General features: G+C 42.0%; 1 protein-coding gene and 1 long non-coding RNA gene across 2 annotated transcripts in view; one reads left to right on the forward strand and one right to left on the reverse strand.

Annotated features, from left to right (window-relative positions):
* The window catches only part of LOC134673998 (uncharacterized), a 109,974-nt gene that overhangs the window by 16,868 nt on the left and 67,759 nt on the right, over positions 1-25,347 (forward strand). The window contains exons 2-4 of the mRNA XM_063532053.1: positions 19,876-20,083; positions 22,393-22,592; positions 23,854-23,949. Of these exons, the coding sequence (XP_063388123.1) occupies positions 19,912-20,083; positions 22,393-22,592; positions 23,854-23,949 (468 nt within the window). The 5' untranslated portion in view covers positions 19,876-19,911. The remainder of the gene's footprint in view (positions 1-19,875; positions 20,084-22,392; positions 22,593-23,853; positions 23,950-25,347) is intronic.
* Positions 17,917-25,347, reverse strand: part of LOC134674013 (uncharacterized) — a 176,741-nt gene continuing 169,310 nt past the window's right edge. Inside the window, exon 2 of the long non-coding RNA XR_010099548.1 lies at positions 17,917-17,988. This is a non-coding gene — a long non-coding RNA (uncharacterized LOC134674013). The remainder of the gene's footprint in view (positions 17,989-25,347) is intronic.

The following is a 25,347-nucleotide window of genomic DNA, read 5'->3' on the forward strand; positions in this document are numbered from 1 at the left end:
GTCTTAGTAATAGGGCCCCGTTTATATCCGTTGGGTACGGGACCCTAAAAACCGAGTTATCCGGAAAAGGTCACATCCCTAAAGATGTGGGCTAGCTATCTTTCCACTTGAGTTAAGCACCCGTTTTAATTTGCCCTAGATTCTTACGCCGGGTAAACACTGACGGTGGTTCTTAAATACAAACAGTAAAGAGGCCCACTGATTATTTACTGGTTTTACTGGTTTTGAATATTTTTTGTTTCATATTTAAATAAATTAAATTAACAGTCCGCCGGACGGTATCGGCCCGTCAGTTGTTCGGAACTATCAAAATTTTGTTCTAACTGACAGGCCGATACCGTCCGGCGGACTGTTAATCAGTGGGCCCCTTTATCTAGTCAGCCAACGAGCAGACGCGCCGTCTGATGTTAGCGGTTATATTTAGGTAAACTTTTTTAAGACGTGTATAACCCGTTTTATAGCCGTTTTTATAACAGTTTAATGAAGAATGATTCAATGTTATGTCCCTCTCCCTCCGTTCGCAAGACCATATAGATAAGATAAAGATAAATATAGTTTATGATGATGATGATGATGATGACTGACTGTCCGATGATCATGACCCCCGCGATACAGGCCATGCCTACACTGAGAGAAAAGTACAACAAAAATACACTGAGAATTACAAAAATAAACTTAATCCGGGGACAAGGAGAGTTAACTAATAGGAACAAATTGACTTTTGCAATTTCTATTAGTTCTTGCAATTTCTATTATCTGTTTGTTGAAATTATATTTGGGATTACTGAGCTGTTTGTAGAAATAAATAAACTTTACAGAAATAGTGAGACGTCCATAATTATTACTAAAACTTCATTTTTTCCCCCAGTACAGAACTGTTTTTTAATTCCTGGTGATGATTTTTCTCTCAGTGTATGAACGTCAAATAAAGCTACAACGGCTCCAACCCTACACCTTTGCCTCGAGAAGATTTAAATCCCCCCTCAACTGGAGGAGGGTATCCCAATATAAGACCGGCAACAAACTGCTACTGTCAAAATCGTTGCAGAGTTATTTTTGTCTAACTCTAACCTTACGGCTCGGCCACGACATCGAGCGACTTGCGACGGCGGGAGCGATAACCGTAGGTTGGAGCGAAAGGTCCGATCGTTGTGTCACGCTTCAATCTATGGTTATCGCTCCCGCCGTCGCAACGATGTCGTGGCCGAGCCGTTACAATAGAGTCTCTCCGTTCGCTAGTCCATACCAAGCCTAACCACGTGGTTAACCTAGATAGTTAATAGGCAGTCGTTTTGTTTGTAAACATCGTAAGTGGTTACGCCGGGTAAACACTGACGGTGGTTCTTAAATACAAACAGTAAAGAGGCCCACTGATTATTTACTGGTTTTACTGGTTTTGAATATTTTTTGTTTCATATTTAAATAAATTAAATTAACAGTCCGCCGGACGGTATCGGCCCGTCAGTTGTTCGGAACTATCAAAATTTTGTTCTAACTGACAGGCCGATACCGTCCGGCGGACTGTTAATCAGTGGGCCCCTTTATCTAGTCAGCCAACGAGCAGACGCGCCGTCTGATGTTAGCGGTTATATTTAGGTAAACTTTTTTAAGACTTGTATAACCCGTTTTATAGCCGTTTTTATAACAGTTTAATGAAGAATGATTCAATGTTATGTCCCTCTCCCTCCGTTCGCAAGACCATATAGATAAGATAAAGATAAATATAGTTTATGATGATGATGATGATGATGACTGACTGTCCGATGATAATGACCCCCGCGATACAGGCCATGCCTACACTGAGAGAAAAGTACAACAAAAATACACTGAGAATTACAAAAATAAACTTAATCCGGGGACAAGGAGAGTTAACTAATAGGAACAAATTGACTTTTGCAATTTCTATTAGTTCTTGCAATTTCTATTATCTGTTTGTTGAAATTATATTTGGGATTACTGAGCTGTTTGTAGAAATAAATAAACTTTACAGAAATAGTGAGACGTCCATAATTATTACTAAAACTTCATTTTTTCCCCCAGTACAGAACTGTTTTTAACCGACTTCCATTTCATAGAAGGAGGAGGTTCTGTATTCGGTTGTGGCTATTTTTTTTTTTTTTTTTTTCTATGTACGTTCACCGATTACTCCGACATCCGTAGTCCGATTTGAGTAATTCTTTTTTTGATCGAAAGGAGCTACCTCCGAGTTGGTCCCATTTTAATTTGGTTCTGTTCTGATGATGGGATCCATGAGGAATTGAGGGAACTCCTCAATTTTTAAAGGCACATGCATGGTGATTTGAGTGTTTTCTTAAGCAACTCGAGCATTTTCTCCCGAAAACCACCACTTTGATGAAGTAGACCTGATGATGATGATTGTTTTGATGATAATGATGATGATTTTTTAAATGTAGTACGTTCACCGATTACTTCGACATCCGTAGTCCGATTTGAGTAATTCTTTTTTTGTTTGAAAGGAACTACCTCCGAGTTGGTCCCATTTTAATTTGGTTCTGTTCTGATGATGGGATCCATGAGGAATTGAGGGAACTCCTCAATTTTTAAAGGCACATGCATGGTGATTTGAGTGTTTTCTTAAGCAACTCGAGCATTTTCTCCCGAAAACCACCACTTTGATGAAGTAGACCTGATGATGATGATTGTTTTGATGATAATGATGATGATTTTTTAAATGTAGTACGTTCACCGATTACTTCGACATCCGTAGTCCGATTTGAGTAATTCTTTTTTTGTTTGAAAGGAACTACCTCCGAGTTGGTCCCATTTTAATTTGGTTCTGTTCTGATGATGGGATCCATGAGGAATTGAGGGAACTCCTCAATTTTTAAAGGCACATGCATGGTGATTTGGGTGTTTTCTTAAGCAACTCGAGCATTTTCTCCCGAAAACCACCACTTTGATGAAGTAGACCTGATGATGATGATTGTTTTGATGATAATGATGATGAATTTTTAAATGTAGTATGTTCAGCGATTACTCCGGCACCTGTGATCCGAATTGAGTAATTCTTTTTTTGTTTGGAAGGAGTTGCCTCCTAGGTGTTTTCGTATTATTTTTGGTTCTGGTCTGATGATGGAATCCATGAGGAACTGAGGGAACTCCTCAGTTTTTAAAGGCACGTGTAAAGTGATTTCGGTGTTTTCTAAAGTAACTCAAGCATTTGCTTCCGAACACCGCCAATTTGATGTAGTGCAAGTGTAGCCGTACCACGAGTTTGACATTGACATATTCGCTAAGTTAGCGACGCTAACGTCTTCGTAACTAACTTTTTATGCATCTCGCTCGCACTAATATGCCAATACGAGCGAGATGCAAAGAAAGTAAGTTACACACACGCTAGCGAATAAATCAATGTCAAACTCTTGGAAAGCTGGTAAGGCTACTGATCGGGGGTTAGGGTTAGGAGTTAAGGGGTCGGGGATAAAGGGGTCGGGTAATGGTGGTTGTAGGGCTGCTGGTTCAGGGCCGAGGGGTACATGGATCAGGAGTTGATACGCTGTGAGGTAGAGTGATCGGGGGGGTTGAGAGATTGGGTCAGTGGCGGGGCGGAGGATGGATTTAGTGTAGTGACAGGAATTGTAATTTCCCAGACGGACTCGAGAAAATTCCTGATTACATATTTATTAAAGTAGATACACGAATTTAGTGTTAATCATGATGTTGTTTTTCATTCATGCGTCGCGCTCTTAACAATGCGTTAAAACTAAAAATGGAAAAATAAAAACTTTTTACAAAAAAAAGAAAACCGACTTCAAAAAGGATGAAATAAAATATTATCCATTTTAAGTCTATGCGTTACCAACTGATATGTTTGAAGTCGGTGCCAAGCCAAGTAGTAACAATACCCGTCAAATATAATCAGCCTTATGACTATAAATCCCATTAGAACTGTATTAATAACTATTATAAATGTGTAAGTAATTCTGTCTGCCTCTTTGTCACCTTTATACAACTGAACCTCTATACAACTGAACCGCTTCAGGTGACATTTGGCAAGAAAGTAAATTCCTTGAATTGTTTTATATTATGAAACGTAGTTCTCTGAATAAGGGACGGGAAATAACTTCAGTCCCAATCTCACGCTTGCGTGCCGACTAACATGGTACGGACTGTGCTAAGAAGGTTTGATCGTGTGTTATGAGGTGTGTTCTTAGGTACATTCGACGTCAAAGATATGGTTACACTTTTGCACCTTACTCCTTTGTAATAAGACGAAAAGTGTAAACATATTTTTAACGTCAACTGTACCTACAGAAAGTACGTTAATTGTCGTCGTGTAAGGCAAACCAACGTAGATCCTTATCGATTCGCACCAAAATCATGGTATGCTTCCAAAGTTGGCTTGGCACCGACTTCAAACATATCAGTTGGTAACGCATAGACTTAAAATGGATAATATTTTATTTCATCCTTTTTGAAGTCGGTTTTCTTTTTTTTGTAAAAAGTTTTTATTTAATTCCTGATGGTGATGATTTTTCTCTCAGTGTATGAACGTCAAATAAAGCTACAACGGCTCCAACCCTACACCTTTGCCTCGAGAAGATTTAAATCCCCCCTCAACTGGAGGAGGGTATCCCAATATAAGACCGGCAACAAACTGCTACTGTCGAAATCGTTGCAGAGTTATTTTGGTCTAACTCTAACCTTACGGCTCGACCACGACATCCAGCGACTTGCGACGGCGGGAGCGATAACCATAGGTTGGAGCGTGACACAACGATCGGACCATTCGCTCCAACCTATGGTTATCGCTCCCGCCGTCGCAAGTCGCTCGATGTCGTGGCCGAGCCGTTACAATAGAGTCTCTCCGTTCGCTAGTCCATACCCAGCCTAACCACGTGGTTAACCTAGATAGTTAATAGGCAGTTGTATTGTTTGTAAACATCGTAAGTGGTCCATTGCTGACCGGTTCAGTAGACAAGTACTTGGGCGAGTGACTAATACTACTTGAAAAAGTGACTAACAATAACGGTATTGACGTGGCATGTGAAGGGTTGTGTTCATAAATAGGCTACTTAAAAGGGCCCACTGATTATCAGTCCGCCGGACGGTATCGGCCTGTCAGTTGTTCGGAACTGGCAAAATTTTGTTCTAACTGACAGGCCGATTCCGTCCGGCGGACTGTTAATCAGTAGGCCCCTTAACCTCCTAAGGCCCAGCCATACAAGTGAAAACCCATAATTTGCCACAGAAATTTGAACTCTTAGTGCAGGGAATAGAGTTGATTTTGGTTCTGTTTGAGAATTGAACGAAACAAAACAAATGCGACTCTGTTCCAATTGAATATGATTTAGATTTCATCGAACTGAATAAGTACTATAGGTAGGACCTTGGGCCTTAGAAGGATAAGAGGGGCTAACGCTACGTCTTACGTAGGCGAACAACGCGCGAACGCGGCGCGGCGCGGCGCTGCGAAAGCGGCCGCCGCCGCGCCGCGCCGCGCCGCGCCGCCTGACATTCGCGTGCAAATCGCGCCGCACCGCGTTCGCAACGAGATCGCTTACGTAGGACACTTCTATGGGCATCAAAGGATTGATTTCGCCGCGCCGCGCCGCGCCGCGTTCGCGCGTTGTTCGCCTACGTAAGACGTAGCGTAACGCAAAATTGTATGTGTGTTCATATATGTATGTAGGAATGTATAAACTCTTTATTGTTCCTACAAATATATAATTATTATAGATAAATTTATAAGTATTTTAGATCTAGATCGGCTATGGTCTTTAAACGTAGTCAGAATTATTTTGCGACCATGAAATTCATGGCATGAATTTCAGAGTGACTTTCACTAGTGAAACTGTAAAATTGATTTAAACCAAAAGCAATAGGTCCAATGAGTTCACTGACTCTATGTTCAACCATATTGTCTTATACATAAAGTTCAATTTATAAAAATCGTTATGTTGATGCTATTTTGCATAGAACGGGCGACGCCTATTATTTTCTTTCGGTCAAGGTCGATGATATCGATGTGTTCAATTCAGCATAAATATGTGTACACACCCATCATATCGTCAATAGGTACAGTCAAATTGACGTTTGATTTGCTAATGTAGGTACAGTCAACATCAGAACTTGCTATATTTTTTAATACCACGTTAATGACAAACAAGCATACGATACAACCCACATGATATTAAGAGCGTAGCCTATGGACGCCTGCAACACTAGGACCAGGACCCTTAAAAAACCTGTACACTCCTTTTTTGAAAATCCCCCCGGGCGGCCTCCTAATTAGGACAAACCCGGGGAAACCTGGACGCATGGCAGCCCTATTAGTTATACAGGGTTATACAGGGTTAAAACTGTATTACTGTTATTTGGCTAACCCTGGAAATCGCAAGTGGCACTTATATGTTTTATATTAGCGACCCGCCCCGGTCAGGCGTGGCTCACTCCGCGATTTCGTCGCTTTGCTACAGGTAGCTAAAAGTCCATCCGTTCGACCCCAATTTTGGGGTTTGCCATAAGCCGTGCGTGGCGCTGTCGCCACCTAGCGGCCATATCTGTGCTGATCGTAACAGACGCGTTTTGTTAGAGAGTGAGTCTTCTGTACTATTATTTATTCTGTGCCTCGGTTTCACACGGGTAACACAAAACCTTAAGAAATTACACATCTAGACCTTCCTCAAGAATCACTATAGATTGGTGAAAACCCCATGAAAATCCGTTCAGTGAGTAACAGACAGACGCGGCGTGGGAATTTGTTTTAGAAGGTGTAGTGATTTGATAATTTAATTTTCAGAACGCCGAGTCATATGCATATGCATTGTTTTATAAGATGTAGTGATAATATGCGTTTTCTGATTGTAATGACTAGCACAATGCTCGCCCCAGATATATGTTTATAACTCTCTCTGTTCTCTATTTACCACTTACTACATACAAGTCATATTATCTCAGAAAATGAATACATGCGTTGGGCATTTTACGTAATGCAAATATAGGTATTGACTAAGTACGCTTGACTCCTAAATAGCTCATCACTTATTGACTCTGTACTAGAAGAAGTAGTTAAGCAAAAAATTGTGCTACAGCTCTGCGACATTTCAAAAATTTGTGCCAATATTTTAGAGTTTGGCAGTGAATTTGGCAAGAATTCTAGCTCGTTTTGGCGATCTTCAACATCTAAGATTAGTTCGAGAATATTTTGAAGGTGATTTAAACAGGTGGGGTACTGTACAGTCGCCATCAGATATATGGGAGCAGCCAAGGTGTTCACAATGCCTGAACACGCACTCTAACGCCCTGACAATAGAGGCGTGTTCAGATATTTGTGAGCGCCTTAGCCGCTCCGATATATCTGATGGCGACTACTATACCGTCGCGTCGTGTGTGTTACGTAATGAATTAGATATGGAATTAGTCAGCGCCATTCTGAAATCAGAATTTTTCGTCGTCATGTTTTACTTGTGTGTGTGACCATTCATTCATTTGAGTCGTGACTTGAGTCAGTGGGGAGACACTCCTCCTTTCGGGCAAACTCGGCTCCGCTCGGCTCAGCATTGCTCCGGGCTATTATTAGGGTTGGCACCACTTGACTTGACTTTTGCGTACACGACCAAAGATAAGATAATGACTTGAATTTTTGTCAACCCTAAATAACCGAAAGGGATAGTGCTATACATTAGAAAGGGATAACATGATTCGTCCCTGAATTGCTGTCAAACTTCGGTTTTGTAGGAAGTGTCCTTTCTGTCCCGTAGTACTATTATTTATTCTGTGATTGAGTGTATGGATTTAATCGAGTTTGAAGTTAAAGGTGAAATCAGACGGTTCATTTTGTGTCGTACTCTACATGGTTCATAACATTGAAGTGTTCAGATCTAGCACTAGGTCGATAGGCCAAGTTTCCCTTGACTTATAACTTACTCGTATGGTTCTAGATAAACACATGAAGCGCGCAAATATGAACATATTTTGTAATATAAAGTTGACAGTAGAGTCATGTTTGCTCTGAGAAATGAAATAGTACATTTCGATGCTAGTGCGGAAGGTATGTCATTACTTCACGAGTACCGAGATATACTCGGGACGAGTGAAGAATGACATACCTTCCGCACGTGTATCGAACGACGTTTTTTAATACAGTTGCGAAAAAATAAGAAAAACATTGTTAATCGTACACTAAACAAAAGTGGTAACAGTGACAGCTCGGTTAGACGTCGTCTTTAAGTATATTATATCTATGGGCGTTTGGCAGCTATTCCGTTCCATTCAGTCAACTTATTAAGAACGGAATTTTCAATATTGAATATTAAAAAATAAACGTGTTATAATGATGAAGAGGTAAGTAATTAAATATGAAATATGTAATATTTTTCGTATTCTTACATTAACGGTAGGTTTTTATGCTGATTACGACGTTTAAAGGAAACTAATATTAACACTCATCAATAAGTAGTCGTGAATTGGAACAAGTATAAATTTAAAAAAATTGGAAAAGTAAAAAGCACTAGTTCGAGATAACCAACTTTCCGCACGCTAAACAGCTACGTAAAGTAGCACTTTTTGAGCAACTGTATTAAAAAAAATATTATGGTGCCAGGGTGGTGCCAGGTTTTCCCTGTCTCTAGTTTTTAACCGACTTCCAAATCTCAAAGAAGGAGGTTATCAATTCGGTTGTATGTTTTATTTTTTTTATTTTTTTTTTATTTTTTTTTATGTTTGTTACTCCATATCTCCGTCATTACTAGATCGATTTTGAAAATTCTTTTTTTGATTGAATGTATATGCATACAGATTGGTCCCGTTTTTGTCAAAACCCAGTTCTGATGATGGGATCCATGAGGAATCGAGGGAACTCCTCAAATCTTAAAGGCATACATATAGTGATTTTTGGGTTTTTATCAACAAATCAAGCATATACACCCAAAAAAGTGACATTTGATGAAGTGGAACTGCTGATGATGATCAGAACGGAACTCTTTAACGACGCATAGTTTACGGTTGGCAATTTGTCCTCTTCGTTGTTTGTTAAGCAAGTTAAGTTTTTAAGCCACATTTTTGTCAAGCTCGAGTTCTGATGATGGGATCCATGAGGAATCAAGGGAACTCCTCAAATCTTAAATGCATGCGTATAGAGATTTTTGTATTTACATCAGAATATCAAGCATTTTCATTAAAAACTGTTGCATTTGATGAAGTGGAACTGCTGATGATGATCAGAACAGAACTCTTCAACGACGCATAGTTCACGGTTGGCAATTTGTCCTCGTCGTTATGTTTGTTAAGCAAGTTAAGTTTTTAAGTCACATTTTTGTCAAGCTCGAGTTCTGATGATGGGATCCATGAGGAATCAAGGTAACTCCTCAAATATTAAAGGCATACGTATAGATTTTTTTGTATTTTCATCATAAAATCAAGCATTTACATTAAAAACTGTCGCATTTGATGAAGTGGAACTGCTGATGATGACCAGAACAGAACTCTTCAATGACGCATGGTACACGTTTGATTACGAATTTCGATTTTGACTTGGACTGGGACCCGGACTCGGACTCATACCCGGATCCGGTTCGGACCCGGACCTGGACTCGGATCCGGATTCGGACCCGGACTCGGATCCGGACTCGGACCCGGTCTCGGACCCGGACTCGGATCCGGACCTTGATCCAGAAAACCACTATGATACCTTAACTAAATAAACAACTGTGATTACCTACCATAAAATTAATGTAGGTATAAAGTACGATGATGCCAATCTTACTAGCCCCTCCCGCTTAAACCCCCGTACGCCGCACGGCATGCGCCATTAAGTGGGTTAGGTTAGGTTTGAACTGCGATCCTCACAGAACCGAACAAGGATTAGGTTAGGTTAGAACTGCGAGCCTTACAGAAACGAAATGCTACTTGAAAAGTGGGTTTGATTAGGTTCGAACTGCGATCCGCACAGAACCGAACTGCTATCTGAGGAGTGGGTTAGGTTAGGCTATAACTACGACCCTCATGGCTCCTCTTCACGATGGGCCAACGCCGGCCACTCCAAGGGACGCATTTATGCGTTAGAGGGAGCAAGTGATATTGCTATCTCATTCTACCGCATGGCTGCGTCCCTTGGAGTGGCCGGCGTTGGCCCATCCTTTAGAGGAGCAATTATACAGAAGCGAAATGCTAGTAGAAAAGTGGGTGGTTTTACCTCCTTTTCTACATAGTGTACCATCTACAATAATCTTTCATCGGCCCCCATGGAAGTCGGTTTTTTTTTCTTAAAAATTATGTTCTATGAGATTCTAGGTATTGACTGGAAAACCTGTGCTCCGTGTGTGTAAAATTCTTCGACCGGCCAACTCCATTCCCAAAATTCCAAACAGCCTCCCTAACCTTAGCGTGGTGATATACTTTTTCCATTTTTATGCTGGCACGTGTCGTTCCGGAAAACGAGCCGGAAAAGATAAGTTTCCTGGCCTTGGGCTCAGTGGGGCGGGCGTGTGCAATGCATAAATCATTCTCAATTTACTAGTGCGGATAGTAAACAACAGCATTTCAAAGTGGCAAGCGGTTACTTTAACTTTTTTTATGGTTATACTTTATAGCTCAGCAGGGGAGTCTGGACGGCTACCGTGAAAATCGAAAATCGTCAATTGCGGGCATTTTTCTCTGTCACTCTAATTACGCCTTCATTGGAGTAAAAGAGAAAGATACCCGCAATTTGCGAATTTCTGTTTTCGCGGTAGCCCCTCTGGGGTCTGGGGTACCCAAAATTTTTCTTTGTCGGAATACGGCTTCGACTCTGAGTTTTATACGTTTTTAACCACTTTCTTGTAGTCATGTTTGTGTCAGGAGGTGGTGACAATATTGTCAAATGATTTGGGTTGGATTAAAGCAAAGAGGGTGCAGCACTTAAAAAAAAATCATCAGAGTGATATATGTTATTATGACACCTATTTTTAACCGACTTCCAAATCCCAAAGGAGGAGGTTATCAATTCGGTTGTATGTTTTTTATTTTTTTTTTATTTTTTATGTTTGTTACTCCATATCTCCGTCATTACTGGACCGATTTTGAAAAATATTTTTTTGATTGTATGTATATGCATACAGATTGGTCCCGTTTTTGTCAAAATCCAGTTCTGATGATGGGATCCATGAGGAATCGACGGAACTCCTCAAATCTTAAAGGCATACATATGGTGATTTTTATGTTTTTATCAACAAATCAAGCATATACATTCAAAAACGTGACATTTGATGAAGTGGAACTGCTGATGATGATCAGAACGGAACTCTTCAACGACGCATAGTTCACCTTTGGCGATTTGTCCTCTTCGTTATGTTTGTTAAGCAAGTTAAGTTTTTAAGCCACAATTTTATCAAGCTTGAGTTCTGATGATGGGATCCATGAGAAATCGAGGGAACTCCTCAAATTTTAAAGGCATGCGTATAGAGATTTTTGTATTTTCATCAGAAAATCAAGCATTTTCATTAAAAACTGTCGCATTTGATGAAGTGGAACTGCTGATGATGATCAGAACGGAACTCTTCAACGACGCATAGTTCACGTTTGGCGATTTGTCCTCTTCGTTATGTTTGTTAAGCAAGTTTAGTTTTTAAGCCACATTTCTGTCAAGCTCGAGTTCTGATGATGGGATCCACAAGGAATCGAGGGAACTCCTCAAATCTTAAAGGCATACGTATAGAATTTTTTGTATTTTCATCATAAAATCAAGCATTTACATTAAAAACTGTCGCATTTGATGAAGTGGAACTGCTGATGATGATCAGAACGGAACTCTTCAACGACGCATAGTTCACGTTTGGCGATTTGTCCTCTTCGTTATGTTTGTTAAGCAAGTTTAGTTTTTAAGCCACATTTCTGTCAAGCTCGAGTTCTGATGATGGGATCCACAAGGAATCGAGGGAACTCCTCAAATCTTAAAGGCATACGTATAGAATTTTTTGTATTTTCATCATAAAATCAAGCAGTTACATTAAAAACTGTCGCATTTGATGAAGTAGAACTGCTGATGATGATCAGAACAGAACTCTTCAACGACGCATAGTACATGTTTGGTGATTTCGATTTTGACTTGGACTGGGACCCGGACTCATACCCGGATCCGGTTCGGACCCGGACTCGGACTCGGACTCGGACCCGGACTCGGACCCGGACTCGGACCCGGACTCGGACCCGGACTCGGACCCGGACCCGGACTTGGACCGGGACTCGGACCCGGAATCTGACTCAGAGACCCGGACCTTGACCCGGAAAACTACTATGCAAGGACCGGAAAACCCCTCTTTACGCTTAATCCTATCAATTCGGTAACCCAATCGTTTCGGTTACCTTATCATTCGGTAACCCTATCATACGGTTACCTGATTGTAATGGTAAGCTTATTGAAACGGTAACCCTAACATTGTTAAGGGTTTTCAACAGGTTTTCATTCAGTTATGGTAACCTTTATTATCCGTTGCTTATTGGTTTGCTACATTTTTAGTACATTATTGTCGAGGCTCGGAAGCTACTTGCGGGCTGAGGATTCGTTTTAAACGGACGACCTATAATTTTATTATTACAGGACCGGAAGTATTTATTTTATTTATTTTATATATTATATATGTTATTTATTGTATTTATTTTATTTCTTATTTTTTTTTTGTTTTTTTTTTTTTATTACTTTATATATTACGGTAACAGAGGTTAACCGTATCTGATACGGTTACCGAATCAAAGTGTTACCTTATCATACGGTTACCGTTATGGTAGGGGTTTTTACAACCGCTTCTAAAATAACCCTATGAAAAACCCCGGTTAAGGTAACCGGTTCCTGTCCCTGCCACTATGATACCTATATTTTTTATTTTTATTTTTATTTTTAGCCTTTAGTCGGACAATACATTATTCATGTTCGTATATTTCACTTTTTTTCCATTTCTGTGTGTCCGTTTGCCAGGTGGCAAAGGCCTCCTCCAGTCTTCTCCATTCTGGCCTTTCTGTGGCCACTCTACCCCAAGTTGTTCCTGCGACCTGTCTTATGTCGTCGTCCCACCTTCTCTTTGGTCTACTTTTCTTTCTGTTTCCATCTCTTGGGTACCATTGCGTGACTAGTTTGCTCCACTTGTCTTTTCCTCTGACTATGTGACCAGCCCATTTCCATTTTTGTCTTCTTATCTTTCTAGTTATATCCTGAACTTTAGTCTTGTGTCTGATGTTGCTATTTCTTACTTTGTCCGTTCTCTTGATTCCTATCATACTTCTTTCCATCGCATGCTGGCATATGGAAAGTTTACCTGACATGGCTTTTGTTAGAGCCCATGTTTCGCTTCCGTATGTTAGTACAGGTAGGACGCATGTGTCGAATAGCTTGCTTTTAGTTGATATGTGTAAGTTTTTGTCCTTCATTATTTCTTTTAGTCCCCAGTATTTATTCCAGCTGTTCGCTATTCTTCTTTGAATGATACCTAAACTAAATAAACCACTATGATTACCTACCATAAAATGTGGGTATGATGATGCCAAACCCCTCCCGCTCAAACTCCCGTACACCGCACCGCATGCGCCGTTAAGTGGGTTAGGTTAGGTTTGAACTGCGATCCTCACAGAACCGGACAAAAGTGGGTTAGGTTTGGTTAGAACTGCGAGTCTTACAGAAACGAAATGCTACTAGAAAAGTGGGTTTGATTAGGTTCGAACTGCGATCCTCACAGAACCGAACTGCTATCAGAGAAGTGGGTTAGGTTAGGCTAGATAACTACGACCCTTACGGAAACGAAATGCTACTAGAAAGTAGGTACTGGTTTTACCTCCTTTTCTACATAGTGCACCATCTACCATAATCTTTCACCGGGCCCCATGGAAGTCGGTTTTTTTTTCTTAAAAATTATTCATGATGTTATCGCACAGAATACGCTAAAGTAAGCATCTTTTACATGAAAAACTTTTCTCTAAAATCAAAAATGGCCGGGGCGGGTCGTTAGTATGAGATATAATTTAAAATGTCTTTCATATAACTTATTCATATTGCGTGTTATGTATTCATAACATGTCTCTGTGTACGTGGCTGTACACGCGCAAAAGGAAAAACTTGAACGTTAGTCCTTGGTTTCAATAGAAGGGCATGTTTTTATGTCTCAGTATAAAACAACGGCCACAGACAAATAGTTTACTAGAGTTAGACCAATTGTTTGCAACGATTTTGATAGCACACGCAGTGCAAGTGTTATTTTAAACGTCAAACTTCTATGAATTTTGACGTCCATCGGCCCATCTCTAATGAAAACCTTTCATGATCCAAATAGAGTAGCATCTTTGTAGTTTCATTATTCTTTCAAACAATGGAAATTCATTCCAATTTATTTGTACAACTAGCACGCAGTGCAAGTGTTATTTTAAACGTCAAACGTCTATGAATTTTTGACGTTCATCGGCGCATCTCTAATGAAAACCTTTCATGATCCAAATAGAGTAGCATCTTTATTGTTTCATTGCTTTTTCAAATAAAGGAAATTCATCCCAATTTATTTGTACAACTAGCACGCAATTCAAGTGTTATTTTAAACGTCAAACTTCTATGAAATTATGACGTCCATCAGCCCATCTCTAATGAAAACCTTTCATGGTCCAAATATGCATCTTTATTGTATCATTGATTTTTCAAACAAAAGAAATTCATCCCAATTTATTTGTGCAACAAGGTTCAATTCAAATTAAAAATTTGGAAATTTTGTATGGTGGGCCTTACCATTTTGTACCTATTTTGAGTCGCTACACTACGGCCTCTTTGACATAGGTTACGGACGTCACTGTGTGTATACAAGCACACGTACGTTATAATTATAATCCCATCAAAAACATAAATGTAAAAAAGGAGAGCCAAGTTCAATACAAAAATTATGCTTGGCTGTGGGGTTTGCCGCAAAAAGAATGGAGATTTAAATGAGTGCCAAGTTCTATGCAAAATCCAAATATGTATTTATAGGAACAAAATAACATTATAAACAAGTATTAAACTCTATTTCTTTGCTTTATTGGATACCTATATCAATTGCTGTTATTTAAAAAAAATGCGAGATCTTAAAGCAGGTTAGATTTGACTTGGCCAGTTTTCATTACATCAATCATTTTATAAAGTTATTCAACATATATATTTTGTAATTCTGATAAAAACTGGCCAAGCCAAATCTAACCTACTTTAAGATCTCACATTTTTTTTAATATAAATAACAGCAATTGTTATAGGTATCCAATAAAGCAAAGAAATAGAGTTTAATACTTGTTTATAATGTTATTTTGTTCCTATAAATACATATTTGGATATTGCATAGAACTTGGCACTCATTTAAATCTCCATTCTTTTTGCGGCAAACCCCACAGCCAAGCATAATTTTTGTATTGAACTTGGCTCTCCTTTTTTACATTTATGTTTTTGATGGGATATCAATACTTTTTGTAAAGAAAACTAGGCAGGTATTGAGATTTAATGTTTTTTCTTGTGTTTCCGCTGCATGTTTTTTACTTCTGTTCTTTGTATTAATTATGTGGTGCCACGCGCCGCCAACGACACACCGTGGGCCGGTTGTTTAGCGCGTATTACAGGTTTTTTGTATGGGGACCCCCCCTATTTTTTAACTTTTTTTATTTTTAGATTTTTTCCTACGCTTACACACAATAACCGAGCTGGATTCCAAATTTCATCCTTCTAGGTCATCTGGAAGTAGGTTAGGTTTAGGTACTATATGTCAGTCACAATAAAAAAGAAATTTGTATGGGAACCCCCCCTATTTATTAACTTTTTTTTGTTTTTAGATTTTTTCCTACGCTTACACACAATAACCGAGCTGGATTCCAAATTTCATCCTTCTAGGTCATCTGGAAGTAGGTTAGGTTTAGGTACTTATATGTCAGTCACAATAAAAAATGGTTTTTTTGTATGGGGACCCCCCCTATTTTATAACTTTTTTTAATTTTTAGATTTTTTCCTACGCTTTCACACAATAACTGAGCTGGATTCCAAATTTCATCCTTCTAGGTCATCTGGAAGTAGGTTAGGTTTAGGTACTATAGGTATGTCAGTCAGTCTTAAAATTTACGACTTTTTGACCTTCATATCTTTATAACCGTTTGAGCTAGCTTCATGAAATTTGGGCTTCTAGATGTCCTTATGGATATAATTAAACACACGTAGTTTTATGTGTTTACGTTAAAGATGTTTTGAGTTATAGAAGGGTCAAAAGTGGCACCAAGTGGTTCGTGTAATATTACACTTGGCGCTGGCTAGCCAGTTCCTTTGCTTGAACTTGGCTTGACACGCTGCCGCGTGTCTAGATAATAGTACTAACTTAGCCTATATACCTACGTCCCACTGCTGGGCACAGGCCTCCTCTCATGCGCGAGAGGGCTTGGGGTATAGTCCCCACGCAAGCGGTGGTGGCCGAGTGGATATGACGCCTGACTTTCAATCCCGAGGTCGCAGGTTCAAATCCTGGCTCGTACCATTGTGTTTTTCGGAACTTATGTTCGAAATATCATTAGATATTTAATTACCCACTAGCTTTTCGGTGAAAAATCGTGAGGAAACTGCATACATCTGCGAAGAAATTCAAAGGTGTGAAGTCCCCTATCCGCATTGGGGACGTTATAACTATTTTTTTTTCTAGTGTTTAATGATAACCGTGACCTCGCGACCTGGTAAAGGTCGTGCGAGTCCGCTGGATGCGGGTGGCGCAAGACCGGTCATTGTGGCACTCTTGGCCTATGTCCAGCAGTGGACGTCCTCTGGCTGATATGATGATGATGTGATAACCGTTATGAATGAATGAATGAAAACATTTATTTTCAATTATTGGCCCATAGATACCTTAAAAGTAGCATACATTTATTACAAAATATATCTTAAAACTAAAAACACAATTATGGCTGCGATGCAGTTCGCAACCCCGCAGTATCAGGGAGCCGGCCGCGGAACCGCCGGAACTTGACACCCTTCGGCCAAAACTCCTCCTTGGTGAAGGTCGCTAGATGTTCAGTCGGAACGCTCGGCACAAAAGAATTAAAATTCACATTGTGCATGTCGAGGTTCCCACTTCACGACCCTCAGGATGAATCCGGACTTGGCTCGTATATACTTCACGATCTCCTCGACCTTCGTAAGGTAGTCTAATCGGGACACATACAGCAGCGTCGTCGGTGTTGCAGGACGCAGCAAATGGTTAGGTCCAGTCGATGCGGTACCGCGTTATATATCATAGATAATAGAGGCTCCCATACAACACTTTAGCACCGTGCTCGCAAGGCCGACCGGTTTCCGATTACATTGTGCGATATTGCATAATGCCCATGCGGGTATAGAGTGCGTAGTATGGTAAACTTAAACTAGAGTTTACACAATGAATGGACCTTTAAAACTTTAACGGCCAGATAAAAACTCCACTATTCATGCCTTATCTTAGCCCTATATAAAATTCTCCATATGTAATACCTTTAAACGAGCAATTCTTGTTTATTTTCGGGGGCCATATGTCGATCTAGCTAATCTTTTTTGAGTTTTTTATATGTTTTCCGAGCAAAGCTCTCGGTCTCCCTGTTTGTCTGTTTCTTTGTCATTTTAGCGTTCATCTCGGTTGGAGCTAGGGTTGCCAGATCGAAAGGCGCTATTATCGGGAAACAATATAAAATTTTCGGGATTTTAGGACTTCAGTCGGGAAAAAAATACATTCAAATTAAAGTAATTGTATTAAAAACAACGTGATTTTACATTATTGGTACTACGTCAGCTCGCTCGCGCGACGGCAGTTCGGAACTTGAAAATATTGTTTTATAACGTGAAGCTGTTTTTCGGGACAGTTTACACTTTGTCGGGAATCGGGAACACATGCTAAAAATCGGGAGAATCCCGCCAAATCACGACCATCTGGCAACCCTAGTTGGAGCCCTGGGTCCGTATTCCGACATGCTTCTAATAGGGGGTATTACTGCAATGTTCTGCCACCAGAGTGCAGCAATAGCACATATTGCAAGCCATAGATTAAACTCACAACTCACACTATGCCATAAACAGTTTTCTGACAAGTTTTCACAATGACTGATGAAAGTGATGAATCAAGGCGGTTTGTTAACAGAGAGTCTACCGAGAAACGTGAAAATCGAACGTAATCTGCATCTTTATCGCTCAAATGTGCAAGAGTAGGCGCGGTAGGCCCTCAGTATGTGCTAGTGGCGCCCCCTATGCAGAGTTTTGCGTAATATTCCCTATTTGAACAGTCTTCGGCATCCTCTTTGGTGATCATTGGACCCAGGCGAATCCACCAATCCGTTAACATTTCGGTCCATCTGAGCGGCTATCGGGATTGCGGGGATCTTTCTCTTTTACTCCAATGAAGGCGTAATTAGAGTGACAGAGAAAAATCCCCGTAATTTGCGAACTTCGATTTTCGCGGTTATAGCCCTGACTGTGTCTGTGTCCAAATGTCTCGCCCAATTCAACTCTGGCATACAAATGAACTGGGTCAGTTTCAAATGCTTGCATTATTTGATCATTCCTTTGTTCCATTCAAACGGTCGATTCGTGTTTTATACATGACGGAACACGTTTCCGGGCCAGGTGGTTACAGTTTACAATGTTACAACTTTACATCGTTGACATATATCGTGTAAACAACAGAGTAAAGTGTAAACTGGCCGAGCAATGAAAACAGTTTGAACCAGCGACCTCCTTAACCTTATTGAAACTTGAAAGTCGCACGATCTGACAGGAGAAAATAACAACAATCGGATATCGGATAATTATTCCAGGTATGGAAGGATATCGGATTCCTTTGTCTGTTTATTTACTTTGAATTTTTGGATAGTAAAAAATAATAATTGGGGTGTTCAGACACGTTCGGAAACCCATCATACCTAGGTACATATGCGCAACTATCAACGTTCCAATTCACGAGCGATTTGTTTTTAAACATACCGCATTTTATAAATTTTAGGTTATTATCAAATCTATAATTCAGGCATAAAATCACGATAATTATCAAGAACTATCATTGATAATTATCCTTACGAATCATGTAGTTGATCCACTCGATTGACATATGTGATGTTATCTATGAAAAGGGACCTTATTGTCAATGGCGCTTAAGGCATTATTAACGATACTTCGATAAAAATACAATGCCGCGCGACGCGAAGCCCCTTTTCATAGATAATGCCCCATATTTAGTTGTATAGGATCCGAAAGGGGACGACTTTTAAATGTTTCCCAACTGACTCGGCACAATATAATCCCTGAAAGACTAAATTAAAGTGGCCATGTCCAATTATACCCGCGGTGCGTTGACCTCGCGTCCGTGACCAGCTGTTGCGCAAGCGCATGTTGATGTCTGTGCGAATGTTTGTGTGTTTGTAAGGGATCCTGGGGCCTACTACGAACCGCGTTCGATGTGTTGCTTCACTTGCTTCCCTGTCACACTTACGTACAAAGTTCCAGGTGCGACAGAGAAGCACCACAGCTCAAAAGTCATATAAAAATAAGAACCACATTAGGCGGTGGCGCATATTGTTGCTGCAAAGGTGGTGCAAACTTGGCTTAGACCAAATATGCTAAAAATATGCCAGATGCTTAATGGAAAATTTTGATGCCAAAGCGAGTGAAAATATGCCAAATATGGCATATTTTATGCACAACACTGTGCATTTGTTCGCCGTGCCGCCCTGTTTTATGGCTCCTCTACACGATGGGCCAACGCCGGCCACTCCAAGGGACGCATTTATGCGTTAGAGGGAGCAAGTGATATTGCTATCTCATTCTACCTCTTGGCTGCGTCCCTTGGAATGGCCGGCGCTGGCCCATCGTGTAGGGGAGCCATTAGGGTCCACTCAGTTTACACACCAGCGCTTATCACTCAAAGTTACCTTTTTCATTTCCAGTGAGAGCGAGCGACGGTGTCCGTCGCTGCGTATAACATGCGCTCCATCCTGGCGTATTACGCCGACGCGGTAATGGCGGCGGCGGCGCGCGGCGCGGGCTGCGCGCTTGGCTGCAGCGGCCGCGGGGACTGCCTCAACGGGACCTGCCTCTGCGAGATCCGGTACTCGGGCGACGAGTGCGCCGGGCCCAACATGCCTTACCACGCCTGTGAGTATACACTAAACATGTCCATGTTTATTTATAGTACAGCGAGGGCTGCAGCGGCCGCGGGGATTGCCTCAACGGGACCTGCCTCTGCGAGATCCGGTACTCGGGCGACGAGTGCGCCGGGCCCAACATGCCTTACCACGCCTGTGAGTAAACACTAAACATGGACATGTCTGTAGTACAGCGGGGGCTGCAGCGGCTGCGGGGACTGCCTCAACGGCACCTGCCTCTGCGAGATCCGGTACTCGGGCGACGAGTGCGCCGGGCCCAACATGCCTTACCACGCCTGTGAGTAAAGTCAACATAGACATGTCTGTAGTACAGCGAGGGCTGCAGCGGCCGCGAGGACTGCCTCAACGGGACCTGCCTCTGCGAGATCCGGTACTCGGGCGACGAGTGCGGCGGGCCCAACATGCCTTACCACGCCTGTGAGTAAACATAGACATGTCTATAGCACAGCGAGGGCTGCAGCAGCCGCGGGGACTGCCTCAACGGCACCTGCCTCTGCGAGATCCGGTACTCGGGCGACGAGTGCGCCGGGCCCAACATGCCTTACCACGCCTGTGAGTAAAATCAACATAGACATGTCTGTAGTACAGCGAGGGCTGCAGCGGCCGCGAGGACTGCCTCAACGGGACCTGCCTCTGCGAGATCCGGTACTCGGGCGACGAGTGCGGCTGGCCCAACATGCCTTACCACGCCTGTGAGTAAACACAGACATGTCTATAGCACAGCGAGGGCTGCAGCGGCCGCGGGGACTGCCTCAACGGGACTTGCCTCTGCGAGATCCGGTACTCGGGCGACGAGTGCGCCGGGCCCAACATGCCTTACCACGCCTGTGAGTAAACACTAAACATGGACATGTCTGTAGTACAGCGGGGGCTGCAGCGGCTGCGGGGACTGCCTCAACGGCACCTGCCTCTGCGAGATCCGGTACTCGGGCGACGAGTGCGCCGGGCCCAACATGCCTTACCACGCCTGTGAGTAAAGTCAACATAGACATGTCTGTAGTACAGCGAGGGCTGCAGCGGCCGCGAGGACTGCCTCAACGGGACCTGCCTCTGCGAGATCCGGTACTCGGGCGACGAGTGCGCCGGGCCCAACATGCCTTACCACGCCTGTGAGTAAAATCAACATAGACATGTCTGTAGTACAGCGAGGGCTGCAGCGGCCGCGAGGACTGCCTCAACGGGACCTGCCTCTGCGAGATCCGGTACTCGGGCGACGAGTGCGGCTGGCCCAACATGCCTTACCACGCCTGTGAGTAAACACAGACATGTCTATAGCACAGCGAGGGCTGCAGCGGCCGCGGGGACTGCCTCAACGGGACTTGCCTCTGCGAGATCCGGTACTCGGGCGACGAGTGCGCCGGGCCCAACATGCCTTACCACGCCTGTGAGTATACACTAAACATGGACATGTCTATAGTACAGCGAAGGCTGCAAGGGCTGTAGCGGCCGCGGGGACTGCCTCAAAGGCCTCTACGAGATTCGATACTCTTGCGACGAGACGCCGCCCAATATGCCTTATCACGCTTGTAAGTATAGACGCATATCTACAGTACGTGGGGACAGCTTGAAAGGAACCTGCATCTGTTAGATTGAACCAAAACAGCAGGATTTAACTTATTTATTCCTTACTTTAGATTTTTAAGGAGTTCATAACTCCTTAAAATTATTTGACGTTACATTCTAGAATCTAGACAGAGTGATCGTGGCGGTCATGTCCGTACTCTGTGGTGAGCAAGTTTGACTATCCTTGAAACTTATATGCCTGGAGATTATTTGTAAGCGGATCTACTTTGCGATCCTGTATGATCAGTTGGATGGGACAGAAATAATTGTGCAACGTGAGACGAGAGCTACTAACACGACAGCCACAATACGCTATACGAGTTGGTTAAATTAAAACAAAAGTGTGGCAGTAGTCGTCAACTTCGAGTGCGCATCCTCGGAGCTTGCGTTTCGTGACCAAGTCATAACCCTATAGGGACCATGCGCGTTGGAGGGTCTGTCATCTTGTGGCCTGAATCGGAAACATATGTGCACATGTACATTGCCAAAGCAAGTGCTACCATCTATCGTTCTCGGCGGTACGTTTCCTTGTACATAGTAGGTTCTGCTATGTTGTGGGCTACATCGGAAGCATAAACGACACATTTACGAGCGCCAAAAATCTGACGGCTCCTATGCTGTCCCTTATAGTTCATGCACGGGGCCTATCGACTTGTCTGCATTTTGGAACTTAGCCTACTGTTAACCAAGATTACAACCAAAAAAATTAATTAAAAAACCTTTGCTCTCTTTCAGGTATCGGCGGCGTATTCCTACTAGTCGCCTTCGTGTGCGCCGTGCAACTAACGATATGCATAGTGTCGGAGTACAGAAGACTCAAGGCGCCCACCTTCCTTAGAGCCTGCAAGGTCACCACTCAGAAGATGCTCTACCTCGTCGCGTTCCTCGCCTCGCTCATACGCGGGGCCTACTTCGTGTCACCTGTGAGTAACTTTGTACCATCGTCCTTAATGTTAATTGACGATAGCCTTTATTGCAGAGGCATAAGGTCCACCGTTAGTCAGTCTGTTAGTGCAACTAACGATATGCATAGTGTCGGAGTACAGAAGACTCAAGGTGCCCACCTTCCTTAGAGCCTGCAAGGTCACCACTCAGAAGATGCTCTACCTCGTCGCGTTCCTCGCCTCGCTCATACGCGGGGCCTACTTCGTGTCACCTGTGAGTAACTTTGTACCATCGTCCATAATGTTAATTGACGATAGCCTTTATTGCAATGGCATAAGGTCCACCGTTAGTCAGTCTGTTAGTGCAACTAACGATATGCATAGTGTCGGAGTACAGAAGACTCAAGGTGCCCACCTTCCTTAGAGCCTGCAAGGTCACCACTCAGAAGATGCTCTACCTCGTCGCGTTCCCGCCTCGCTCATACGCGAGGCCTACTTCGTGTCACAGTAAATAAGAGTGCTTTTTCTGGGTCTATTTACAATGCTACTCACAAGTAGCATTGTAAATAGACCCAGAAAAAGCACTCTTATTTACTACACTGTAAGGTACTCAATCAGATGAAGTATATAACTCAGCACCGGCCAGCGAGTAATGCAGACGCCTTCCTTAGAGCCTGCAAGGTAACCACTAAGAAGATGCATTACCTCGTCGCGTTTTTTGCCTTGATCATCTCATACGCGGGGCCTATTTCGTGTCACCTTTAAGTAGTAAAATAAAATCACTCTTATTGGCCAAATAATAAAGTAGCAAATCAAACAAGGTATAACTGTATTGTATATTTTACAATAAGTAGTACCGGCTAGAGATTAAGAGGTTATGTCACAGCGCAAAGTAGGATTTTGTCACGTACGGTACATACAGCGACAGATTCGGTAGGTAACTAATGGCTCCTCTACGCGATGGACCAGCGCCGGCCACTCCAAGGGACGCAGTCATGCGGTAGAATGAGATAGCAATATCACTTGCTCCCTCTAACGCATAAATGCGTCCCTTGGAGTGGCCGGCGCTGGGCCATCGTGTAGAGGAGCCATAAATTGCAAATAAAACTAGTAGAAAACGAAGTGGAAATTTACACTTCGATACATTCGATAGCGTAAACTTTGTTTGTGATTTCGGAGTTTGTCCCATGGAAAAAGTTGTTCAATATGGCCTACCTCATTACCTCGCATAATATGGCTAGTTGTTGAAAAAATGCCCTGTATAGTGTTTTTTTTAACATTGTTATTAACTATGTATTGTTTTTGCCAACAGTCAGCGTTCCAAGAGGGCTGGGCGACGAGTCTTCTCTCCGCTTATTATCCATTGCTCCTCTCTGGCTCTTCGCTCATCGTCTGCTTCTGGGCCGAGGTAAGTCTCATTTATTTAAAAAACACCGGCCAAGTGCGAGTCGGACTCACGCACGATGGGTTCCTTACTATTACGCAAAAAACAGCAAATAAAATCACGTTTGTATGGGACCTCCACTTAAATATTTATTTTAATCTGTTTTTAGTATTTGTTATAGCGGTAACAGAAATACATCATGTGAAAAATTTAACTGTCTAGCTATCACAGTTCATGAGATACACCCTGGTGGTGATAGACAGACGGACAGCGGAGTCGTAGTAATAGGGTCCCGTTTTTACCCTTTGGGTACGAAACCCTAAAAAGCGGCATCGCTTTAAACCCAATGTACAGATACATAATGCAAGATTTGAATAAACATTGCAATTTATTTTTCACGCCACTGTTCGGAAATGTGGCAATAGATGGTCTAAAACCAAGCTGGAAAGTAGGCAATAGCTGTAGCACCTGAACCACCACTACTACAATGTTTCATTGTTATCATCATCTGTCATTGGTGACAGTTCGCTACAGCAATGAGTATAATTTAAAACATAAAAAACAATAAAAGGTCTTTTTTTGCGCAACTTTTTCCTTCAAAAATAATATTAGGTTATTTATAGAACCAATTTCTTGTTTAAAAAAAAAAGAAATGTCAAAACCATTCACTTCATTTTTTTTAACAATTATCCATTCAGTTCACGTTTAAGGCGTTTTTTACTTTTGTAGCTGTTTGTGGTTTTTTTTAGCAAAAACGCTTCTAATTTTAGAGTCGGTTTGAAGCAAATAACAGAAAAACGCCTCTTAAAAGTGGTAAAAAAAAGTAAAAAAGGCGGGATCTGAAAATACTTACTGAATTGGATAGTGTAAATTGTGTTTGACTAAAAAATATAAGAAACGCGTATCTACGCTCGCTATAAAAATGAGTTCTTCTAGTGAAGAAAATGCTATTCTTACGCTGACGCCTACCGAAATTCAAGAGACAGTACAGGCAGTGGCTAGTAAAGTTGATCAAGCAAATCTTGTCAGTAGAAAAAGGCGCGAAATTCTAATTTTCTACGGGAAGATAACCCTTCGCCCCTACATTTTTTTAATTTGCCACCTTTTTCTACTGACAAGATTTGCTTGACGAACTATAATTTGCAACCAGAGAAATCCCGGGCTAGTACCTATAGTTATGCAAATGTTTTCTTATTTCCTCGCAGTAGTCGTGAAAAGCACTATGTAATGCCTCGGCCGGAAACGCTAAAGATGGACTCGTATTATTCGAGGGCCTCCACTAACGTGTCGGCCCTCGAACTCACTCGTCCATCTTTTAGCGGTTTTCCGTCCTCTCCTACAATGTACTAAACCTTTTGAACGCTAAACGCCGCCAAACTCCATTTTCCGCGCCACCGACTCCACGGGGGTAAAATTTAGTTT

Source organism: Cydia fagiglandana, chromosome 19 (assembly GCF_963556715.1).
Source record: "Cydia fagiglandana chromosome 19, ilCydFagi1.1, whole genome shotgun sequence".
NCBI classification, from domain to species: domain Eukaryota; kingdom Metazoa; phylum Arthropoda; class Insecta; order Lepidoptera; family Tortricidae; genus Cydia; species Cydia fagiglandana.